General features: G+C 36.6%; 1 protein-coding gene across 1 annotated transcript; it reads left to right on the top strand.

Moving 5' to 3' along the window:
• Window positions 1-753: 753 nt before the first annotated feature.
• LOC122453312 (elongation factor 1-alpha 1-like) lies at window positions 754-2,463 on the top strand. The gene has a single exon (XM_043487294.1). The coding sequence runs from the start codon at window positions 789-791 to the stop codon at window positions 2,175-2,177; it is 1,389 nt and encodes a 462-aa protein (XP_043343229.1). The 5' UTR covers window positions 754-788; the 3' UTR covers window positions 2,178-2,463.
• Window positions 2,464-11,616: the final 9,153 nt, after the last annotated feature.

Genomic DNA, 11,616 nt, shown 5'->3' with positions numbered 1-11,616 from the left:
AAGGGTTTTGAAAGTTTTACCTTTTAAAAGGTGGTTGCAATTTTCATTGGATTCCTATAAGTTCAGGAACTGATTATTAGTTTTTGATTATTTTTCTACCAGTACACTTAACTATGAATTTAGTGTTTTGTGGACTCTATATCTCATCAGTGGGGCATACATAATTAATTATTCCATAATTACATTGGAATAATGTATCTATGACAGGTTCAGGGTGCTCTACAGAAGGAAACAAGACCCTGAATAGATAGTTCTCCTGCCTAATGAAGGGATCCCAACTGTTATTTTGGAATCATATATCACAAACATTTGAAAATTGGTCCAGTGACAAATGTTTTAACCCCTAGAAAGATGTTATGATTCACAGTAGCCCATTCATTATATGACTAAGACTGAGAATCACTGGAAAGTTAGGATACTTCACTAGCTGTCACAAACATCACCTCAGCAGAATAAATTATTAGATATTTGCATTATACTGGGAGCAGAGAAGAACTAGCAGAACAAAAGGAGTGGGCTCCTTAGTGGAAAGAATTAATGGAAATTAATAATTTCATGCATACTAAGATGCAGCTAAAGTGGTGGTAGAGTTTTTGAGAATATGAAATGCTTTGGTTGATAAATTGATTACTAGCAAGCAGAACACATTTTTTTTAAATGGCATTAGAGGTAAATAAGGTCAAAGAAAAATAAGCAGACAAACATCCTAGCGACCTATAAAAATTAAAGTTTAGCTTTTTCGCAACGGACACAGGTGTCGTGAAAACCACCGTTAAACCTAAGCCAAAATGGGAAAAGAGAAGACCCACATCAACATCGTTGTCATTGGGCACGCAGATTCAGGGAAGTCTACCACGACTGGCCATCTGATCTACAAATGTGGCAGGATCGACAAGAGAACAATTGAGAAGTTCAAGAAGGAGGCTGCCGAGATGGGAAAGGGCTCCTTCAAATATGCCTGGGTCTTGGACAAACTGAAAGCTGAACGTGAGCGTGGTATCACCATTGATAACTCCCTGTGGAAATTTGAAACCAGCAAGTACTATGTTACCATCATTGATGCCCCAGGACACAGAGACTTCATCAAAAACATGATTACAGGCACATCCCAGGCTGACTGTGCTGTCCTGATTGTTGCTGCTGGTGTTGGTGAATTTGAAGCCGGTATCTCCAAGAATGGGCAGACCCGTGAGCATGCCCTTCTGGCTTACACTCTGGGTGTGAAACAACTAATTGTTGGAGTTAACAAAATGGATTCCACTGAGCCACCCTACAGCCAGAAGAGATACGAGGAAATTGTTAGGGAAGTCAGCACCTACATTAAGAAAATTGGCTACAACCCCGACACAGTAGCATTTGTGCCAATTTCTGGCTGCAATGGTGACAACATGCTGGAGCCAAGTGCTAACATGCCATGGTTCATGGGATGGAAAGTCACCCCTAAGGACGGTAACGCCAGTGGAACCACCCTGCTTGAAGCTCTGGATTGCATCCTGCCACCAACTCGCCCAACTGACAAACCCTTGCGTTTGCCTCTCCAGGATGTCTACAAAATTGGTGGTATTGGTACTGTCCCTGTGGGTCGTGTGGAGACTGGTGTTCTCAAACCTGGCATGGTGGTCACCTTTGCTCCAGTCAATGTAACAACTGAAGTGAAGTCTGTAGAAATGCACCATGAAGCATTGAGTGAAGCCCTTCCTGGGGACAATGTGGGCTTCAATGTCAAGAACGTGTCTGTCAAAGATGTCCGTCGTGGCAATGTGGCTGGTGACAGCAAAAATGATCCACCCATGGAAGCTGCTGGCTTCACAGCTCAGGTGATTATTTTGAACCATCCAGGCCAAATCAGTGCTGGATATGCACCTGTGCTGGATGGTCACACAGCTCACATCGCTTGCAAGTTTGCTGAGCTGAAGGAGAAGATTGATCGTCGTTCTGGGAAAAAGCTGGAAGATGGCCCTAAATTCTTGAAATCTGGTGATGCTGCCATTGTTGATATGGTTCCTGGCAAGCCCATGTGCGTCGAGAGCTTCTCTGATTATCCTCCCCTGGGCCGTTTTGCTGTGCGTGACATGAGACAGACAGTCGCTGTGGGTGTCATCAAGGCAGTGGACAAGAAGGCAGCTGGAGCTGGCAAGGTCACCAAGTCTGCCCAGAAAGCTCAGAAGGCTAAATGAATATTATCCCCAACACCTGCCACCCCAGTCTTAATCAGTGGTGGAAGAACGGTCTCAGAACTGTTTGTCTCAATTGGCCATTTAAGTTTGATAGTAAAAGACTGGTTAATGATAACAATGCATTGTAAAACCTTCAGAAGGAAAGGAGAATGTTTTTGTGGACCATATGTTTTGTGTGTGGCAGTTTAAGTTATTAGTTTTTAAAATCAGTACTTTTTAATGAAAACAACTTGACCAAAAATCTATCACAGAATTTGAGACCCACTAAAAAAAGTTTAATGAGAAACCTGTGTCTTCTTTTGGTCAACACTGTAACTCCCTATAGTACTACTTTGGTAAGAGTTGCTCATAAGCTATTTCTGGTAAAACAATTTTCAAATTACGCGTTTGTATTTCTAGGGTGGAGCTTCAGGTTTGTTAACCTTGTGTTGAGAGAACTCATCTGTTTTAATAACATCTTAAGCATTGGTGCAACACTTTCTAGATTAGGACAGATGAGCAAAGTAACTTTTATATGTAAGCTAGTTTGTAAGGTCAGATTCTATAGTATAGAAGCTCCTGTTGCATATAAAATTTTGTATGGTTACATAAATAAGTAAATACGTCAGTTTCCCAGGTATGAGGATGTGCATTCACATTTATAATAAGTAGTTAATCTAAAATGTGAGGCTTAAACAGTATTGAGTACTGCCCTGCTAGAGTTAATTGTATACAGGTTCTAGGAAAAATAAAAGATGCTGGAGGCTAAAAAAAAAAAAAAAAAATTAAAGTTTATTTCTCATTTACATCCCATGCCCATTCCCGATCACTGAAGGGACTCACAATCTGAGCTTATCCTCATGTCAAAACCAAGATCAGCATCACAACTCTATGGTCAATATTCTGTGATAAACCAAAATGGAAAATAACATGAAAAATAACTGAATCACTGTTGTACAACATAAATTAGTGCAATATTATAAATCAACCATGCTTCAATAAAATAAATTTTAAAAATTAAAAAAAATTATATGCTATTGGAGTAACAGTGAAGGAATGAAAAAGTAAATGCAGGAACAAAAATATGATACTAGATAATCCATTTAAAACAAAATATTATAGAAGATAAACCTAAAGGGAATTATAAAAATGATCAGTTATAAATAAATAATCCCTATTGCCAACACTAACAAACTTGAAATCTGAGCTGAAAAAATGTCAGAAGATCATCTAATTATTATTTATGAAAATAAATCAGATCAGGATATACTTTTTTCAGTGTTTATTTTCTTTTTTATTCACAGTCAGATTTTGGAAAAAGCAAAGTCCTCTTTCTAGTAAAAGAAGCTAGTTATTCAAGAGTGTATCTTTTGTTTTATCCTTCTGTGGTGGCTCAGATAGTAAAGAATCTGCCTGCATTGCAGGAGACCTGAGTTTGATCTCTGGGTTGGGAAGATCCCCTGGAGGAGGGCATGACAATCCACTCAGTATTCTTGCCTGGAGAATTCCATGGACAGAGGAGCCTTGTGGACTATAGTCCACGGGGTCACAAAGAATTGGGCACGATTGAGCAATTAACACACAAAATAGTAAAGCATGGTTCTCAGGACAACCAAGAATTGCTGACTGTCTAACCACGCACTAGCTAGATCTCTTCTGTCTTAGGCCAAGAATGAGGAAGAGGGTTCTTGAGATACAGACATGACACTTCCTCTGGGTGTGACTCTGAACTACCTGTGATTAGTACTGGAAACAAAAAATTACAAGTTGTTGGACATTTGAAGTTGGCAGTTTATCATACAAACTGCCAACCTAGGACAAGTATAGGGAGTTTGATGTTACTGTGATTAATTGTTTTAATTTGTTTAAATTGAAGTAAACAGAGAAACAAAGTTCCAACACACAGCTCAGATGAAAGCAGTTCCCCTTCAAGTATAAATGTTATTATCAGCCCTTCAGCATATGACCTATTTGAGTTTCTGGGTGGAAGATTTAAATCAGGTGAAGACTGTGATCTTTAGCCAATTTAGTCTTCAATGACATCTTCAGAGTAAAAAGGAGCTGAGAAGTTGTATGGGTTAGTGTGTAAAAATATGTCACATGGGTAGTAAAAATGGAGATTCTTAAATTTAGTAGTTCTTCACTTTACTGCACCCAAAGAGCCCTTGCACAATGCATAATCCAGCTCTTTCATGTACTAACAGTGGAAATTTCAACCACAACCAAATATATTTATGTAAATCTTATGTAATATACACTATTTTTCAACATATACTATACTCTTCTATGCATATTATTCTTCCATATCTCCAAATCCTGAACTAAGCACAATATTATAGTAAAATCAAACACCATATCCAACATCATAATCAATCATATTGTCTCTGCTTTGTTGTTTTTTTTCCTGTGAGGAAGTTGGAGGAAAGGCAGTGATATATTAGGAACAATCATTCAAGAATAATTTATGGAGAACAAAGTTTGTTCCAGATAAAGTTTGTGGTGTGTGCTAAGTCATTTCAGTAGTGTCCAACACTTAGTAACCCTATTGACCATAGTCCACCAGGCTCCTCTCTCCATAAGGTTCTCCAGGCAAGAATACTGGAGTGGATTGCCATACCCTCCTCCAGGGGATCTTCCCAACTCAGGGATTGAACCCGCATCTCTTATGTGTCACCTGCGTTGGCTGGAAGGTTCTTTAAATCATCATCACCTGGGAAGCCCAAATATCCCTAGAAATTTTGTGGTACTGGATGTTATTACTGAAACAAATATCTCTTCCTTCATGGTGTTAGAAGATTAGTGCCTGTATTTTTTTGTTCCGTAGGTAAATATAGAATATGCTTATTTAATCACATGTGTGTGTGTGTATATATATATATATATATATATATATATGAAGATAATCAATATACAGCTATCAATGAACTGTGTCCATAAAGTAATATAATTTAGGCTACCAGAAGAGAAAAAAATGTTTTATTTTGATAAAGAAAAATGAACTAAATGAAAGTCCCTTTTTAGATTTTAATTAATATTTGCAAGTCAGTCATAGATTGCTATTCACAGAAAGCTATAAAATATCACTTTAGGGGATGCAAGACTAATTTTTACTTAATCATTGTTATCCTCTTCATTTATTTGAAGTAAGAAGTATCCTGATGTTTTACATGTTCTGTGTATCTATAAAATATTGGCAAGGGAATTGAGTTCAAAAAGAAAACTTCTTTTAAATTCAAAATAATGATTAGATCAGATAGAATAAGAGAATATTATTACTTCTATTACTAACATAGAACAATGTATCAGCTAGAAATGCCTTATGTTAGAGCACAGTGTTTCCTCTCTTACTTGAAGGCATTGAGGAATATTCTTTTAGAGAAGATATGGGTAAATAGGGAATTTCACTGAGATAATGCTCATCATTTCACCACTACTTGGATTCCATCACTGGTTATATGACTTAAAAATACAAAATTAATTTTAAATAGAAGAATGTATAATGCAAACATTCTGTCAATTCTCACAAAAAATTTAGTGAGATTTGTTTGTGTGGATTTAATATCTTAGTCCTCCCAAGTTTTGTTGTTGTTGTTAGAGGTGTGGGGGAAAGGTGGAAGGTGAGCATATAAAGAAAACAACTCAGGATAATTTGAGTCAAGATAGAGAATCTAACTTAGATTTTGGAAGCACACTGGCCACGATCTAGGGAGCACTTGAAACAATGGTTTCGGACTATTGAACATGTGGTTTTGGACAAAAGGGATTGACTAGGAATTCTGAAATAGTGAAGTGTGGAACAGCACTGCTATAGACCAAGAAAAGCTTTTAGAAACACAGCATCACAGAACAAATGGACATTATTATGACATTATGGCAAAATAAGCAGCACATATTTCAAATGATATAATTTGATAGAATAGAATAAAAATTTAGAATTGGAAAACTCTGAAATGGGGTATTTAAATAAAAGAAAAACACCATTTCAGAAATGAAGACTAATATCAAAATAAACAGGCATGAATAAGCACACAAATACATATGTAGCTCAGCAAAAAAAGAAAAAATATCAAAACTTATAATAAGAAGATTCCTGAAAAAAACAAAAACCAAATCAATGAAACCAAAATCTATAGCTCAAAGAAGCTCCCCTCTCAAAAAAAAAAAAAAAAAAAGATAAAAGTACATTTAGAAGAACTCTTATCTAATATTATTGACCCAGAAAAACCAACAAGATGAATTCTAGTATAAATATCAGACTTTTAAAAAGAAAGAGAAAAGAGGAAGCAAGGAAGAAGGCGGGGGAAGAAGAGGGGGAGCAAGAGAGACATTTTAAAATACCCAAGGGAAAAGGTCAAATCTTTTCAATGAGATGAAAAATAAACTACAGGAGAAATATCCAGATTTGAATTGTCATCAGAGTTTTCAATAACAATTTGTTTTGCCAAAATAAATATATCTGGTGTTGCAAGGAATGAAAATGTGAACCAAGGATTTTTTTAAGTTAAACTGGTTTACAAGAATATAAATTACAGATAATCTGGACAAGGAATCTACTAGAGCTCAGATCTCAAAGAAACAAAAAAACTGGTCAGACATTGACATAAACACTCATTGTGAGCAGTAGATAAAGACTTGTGTTTAGTATAAAAACTGAGAGGTTTAAGACAAAGAAACTCTATGTAAAGGCCATATGCTCTGATAATTGAGCTATACAATATTCAAATGGAGTAAAATGACCAAAACTACTTACAGTTTCTTTTTTAAATCATAATGGTTGTAGTAGTATTGGTATTGTTAAATGAGAATATCGCACATGAAATGTATAGTTAAACCAGTGAATAACTATGTGTAATTCAAATTCTGTTATATTCTCTATCCTTGAAAGTTAGACTGTCATTGCGAATAGAAATAGAGATGTAACTGGAATAGAAATTACATGTCTAGAATATCTTTTCAGAACACAAGGCAAGGGAACCATCAAAGTCTAATATTGTATCAAAGGTAACTAAAGGCAATCTAAAGAGGCATGTTGAAAGTTTGGGAACAGATAACATACATTACTTCATAGATTTTCAGCTTGAGTTTAAGCAATCAAGAAGTAAAATGGAAAAATCATAATAGGGGACCAGCTTACATTGTTGGCCACAATTGGTTAGGAAAGATACAAAATGCAAACATGAATGATGAGTCACAGTTTACAAACATGTTTTTCTTGTTTTATAATACAGTGTGAACAATCTAGAATATTCCCAGTCTATATCTTTATCTTCTTGTAAGACAAAGAAGGATAAAAACTTCAGCCATCAATATAGCAGAGACTTCAAACCATCAGCTAGGGACACTGGGTGTAATATCCAAGGGGGGCCACATGTACAGCCCAGGTCAGAATCCCCCTTGAAGATTTTTTAAACTTCGTTTTTATTGGAATATGGTTCCTTTACAGTGTTGTATTAGTTCCTACTGTACCTCAAAGTGAATCAACTATATGTATACATATATCCCCTTTATCCTTCACATTTAGGTTTGCACAGGGCACTAAGAAGAGTTCCTTGTGCTGTATACTAGGTTCTCATCACTTATCTATTTTACACATAGTATCAATAGTGTATACATGTCAATCCCAATCTCTTCATACATCCCACTATCCCCCTTTCCCTCCTCCATTCATTTGTTCTCTATGTCTATATCTCTATTTCTGCTTTTCAAATAAGATCATCTATACCATTTTTCTAAATTCCACATATATGCATTAACATATATTTGCTTTTCACATATATGTGTTAATATGCAACATTTAATTTTCTCTTTCTGACTTACTTCACTCTATATGGCAGTCTCTAGTCCACCTACATCGATAAATGATCCAATTTGTTTTTATGACTGAGTTCCTTTTATTCCTTTTATATTCCATCGTATATACTACATCTTCTTTATCCATTCATCTGTTGGTGAACATCCAGGTTGCTTCCATGTCCTGGCTATTGTAAATCATGCTGCAATGAACATTGAGGTGCATGTGTAGGTGTTTAGAACACGCCAGAACTAAAACTCATACCCAGAAAGGACAGTTTGAGAAGACAACTCATTCATATCCAGTAATATATTATATGAAATAATTTTGTGAATACCTGACATGCTCTAGACACTATGGTAAACATGTGAAATATATTACCTCTAAGTCAACAATCACATGACATAAATAGGCTCTCTCTTATTTTCCATATGACGGAGGAAATCAAGATTCAGAGAGTTTAAATGACTTATCTAAACCTACATGATGAAAAGTAAAACAGCCAGATATCAATTTACTTGATATACTCTAAGGGTCATCCCTTTTTTCCCACAAATATACACCAAAATGTTTTTCTTAGAATAAAATCTTGTTTTAAATTTATTAAGACCTCATTGAGATAATCCAACCACTTACTAATATTTTATTAAAATAACTTGCTGATCTTTTTCATTCTGAGTATTTTCATTCTGAGACAAAATAACAATATTTTGTCACCATGTTGTGTTAACTGGATTTTAATGTGGTAAAAAAGCAATACCATATAGCTATTAATTCCATTTTGAATCACTTAGGATCCTCAATTACAAGCCACATAAAACCATCTCTCTCTGATTATAAAGGAAATGTTTCTAAAAGTGTTTCATAACTGCCAGAGTCAATACAAAATTAAATTTGAGGCTACACAGACAGGAAGATCACATCCAAATTTGCACTGTGATTAGTCATCTGAGAACATAATTGCCAAACTGGTAAGATGCTAAATACTGTACCTGGCATGGCCAATTATATATTTCTGGATACCAATGCTGCCACTGATGCCCAGGAAACAACTTTTCCTAAGAGTCCCTCGGGTCAAGTGACACTTCCCACTTTAATTCTGAGGTTATTGCGTTTCCTTGGCACAGCTTGGCTCATGTGCTTGCATCTTTGCTCTGAAGGATGTTGGGAAAGTGAGTCAGTCCCTCATTTTCAACTTCTCTAGCAGATGACACACTCTGCCTCCGCACAATTCATGTGTTGGGGAAGACCTAAAATGTCAAAGAAGATTCAGATGCTTTGCCACTAAAGGGTGACGGATCATCACCATGGCCATCTTTCCTACATTTTCAGTGATGTTGGTCTTCCTAAGGGGCTTCCCAGGTGTCTCAGTGGGTAAAGGATCCGCCTGCAAGGCAGGAGTCTCGGAAGCCACGGGAGCCATGGGTTCAGTCCCTGAGTTGGGAAGATTCCCTGGAGGAGGGCATGGCAACCCACTCCAGTATTCTTGCCTGGAGAAGCCCATGGTCAGAGGAGCCTGGCGGGCTTCAGTCCCTGGGGTTGCAAAGAGTCCGACATGACTAAAGCAACTAAGCTCTCATGCAGGGTCTTCCTGGTGCTGCGGCAACGTTTCCTTTAATTACTTTACAGTGGGCAACTGTACTTAAACTGTTCTAAAAGCAATTTGCAAGTTAATTTCTTGTTATTTTCACGTATTTGTAAGAAGATAACTTTATAACTGGATAAAAGAATATAACTTCCTTTGTTTTAATTAGTAGAATATTTTCTCTCAATTTTCAAGCTATGGGATAGAATATTTAACAGCAAAGGAATACTAATCTCACAAATATACTAAGAACAGCAGAGACGTAAAAGCCATTTTCCCTCAAAATTTCCAGGAGCTTATTTCTATGTATGCTGAAGGGTGTCCTTGTCTTTCATATTTCACAAAGCAGTTTCAAGCAGAAGGACCATTGTGTTAATTAGATTATTTTGTATTTGTAAGGAGTGGCAAGTGATGAGGCATAGTTACTTTAGATACAATGCACATATTCTTCAATTTATTTAAAGAAATAAAACTACTTCATATTTATGAAGCAACTTTGATCTAGAGAGATCAAAATATTTGAAGGCTTTCATCTCCAGAACTTTTGTAACTTCCTTTAAGTGAAGCAGGTGGTAATTACGACTTTATTTTACAGTTGAATATATTTTATTTTAAAGTTGAGTATCTTTTCTAAAGATAAGTATAAAAGCTTGTCTTATCATAAATATCAATTCAGAAGTGGGGGAGAAGGCAGAGGCAAGTTCTTCTCACTATCACTAACTTTTTTTAATCAATATAATTTCGGAGAATGATTTTCCTGATTTTCATTAATAAAATAAAATCCAGAGACATGTCTTGAAGTCATATAAGAAAATATTTTTATAGTACAATACACATGCATAGCTGATATACAACAATTTTTGACTGAATATATGAATAAATATTAAGGGGAAAACCATTTCCTAGTATTGAAGTAGATTTAAATCATGAAAAATGTAATTGCTGAGACTTGAAATCAACTTTCTCCCCCCCCCAACTAAGGGCTCAACTAAGCCTTTAGCCTAAGGGCTAAAGACAGGTGTGTTTATTTCCTCCTGGCACATTAACTTCACTGTGGTTGGCAGTGAGGTACCAAACTCGAATTCCAAGAGAAGTGGTGTTTGAAACATGTCAATTAACACGACAGCCACAAACCGTGGCATGAGAAACATCATAACAATCTGGGTATTGTTCGGTTTTATTTTTGTTTATTTAATGTTAGGCCAATATAAACAGATAAAATATTTTCGTGTGTTAAAAGGATATTATTTTTTAATCTCCAGGTAAGTTGGAGATTAAACACAGTGAGCTGCCACCAAATGTTCAGATGATTATTGGAGATGATTCTTTTTTTTTAATATTTATTGATTTATTTGACCATATCGGGTCTTAGTCACAGCACGCAGGATCTTCGTCGCAGTGCACGGGCTCTCTAGTTGTGGGTCATGGCCTTCGGCGTGCGCAGGCTCAGTAGTTGTGGCAAGCAGGCTCTCTAATTGCGATGCACGGGCTCCAGAGCTCCTTGGCTTCAGTAGTTGAAGCACATGGACTTAGTTGCTCCATGGCATGTGGGATCATATCTCCCTGCCCAGGGATTTATATTAAATCCCCTGCATTGCCAGGCAGATTCTTAACCACTGGGCAATCAGGGGAGCACCATTGGACATGACTCTGTGTTCATTTCTTTTTTCTATGTCTCTGAAAGAATACTTACATTTTTTTCATTGTGTAACAAAAATAATATCTATACTTTCCCTTTTATTTTTTTTGTCTTTTTTTTGTTCTTCACAATATTGTATTGGTTTTGCCATACATTGACATGAATTAGACATGGGTGTACATCAGTTCCCCATCCTGAACCCCCCTCCCTCCTCCCTCCCCATCCCATCCCTCTGGGTCATCCCAGTGCACCAGCCCCGAGCGCCCTGTATCATGCGTTGAACCTGGACTGGTGATTCGTTTCACATATGGTAATTGACATGTTTCAATGCCATTCTCCCAAATCATCCCACTCTCGCCCTCTCCCACAGAGTCCAAAAGACTGTTCTATACATCTGTGTCTCTCTCGCTGTCTCGCATACAGGGTTATCGTTACCAACTTTCTA

Source organism: Cervus canadensis, chromosome 1 (genome assembly GCF_019320065.1).
Source record: "Cervus canadensis isolate Bull #8, Minnesota chromosome 1, ASM1932006v1, whole genome shotgun sequence".
NCBI lineage: Eukaryota > Metazoa > Chordata > Mammalia > Artiodactyla > Cervidae > Cervus > Cervus canadensis.
The sequence above is the reverse complement of the archived record's forward strand: the minus strand, read 5'-3'. Positions and strand labels throughout refer to the sequence as shown.

Coding starts and splice junctions, on each gene's coding strand:
- LOC122453312 (XM_043487294.1), top strand. CDS start 789: ATGGGAAAAGAGAAGACCCACATCAACATCGTTGTCATTGGGCACGCA.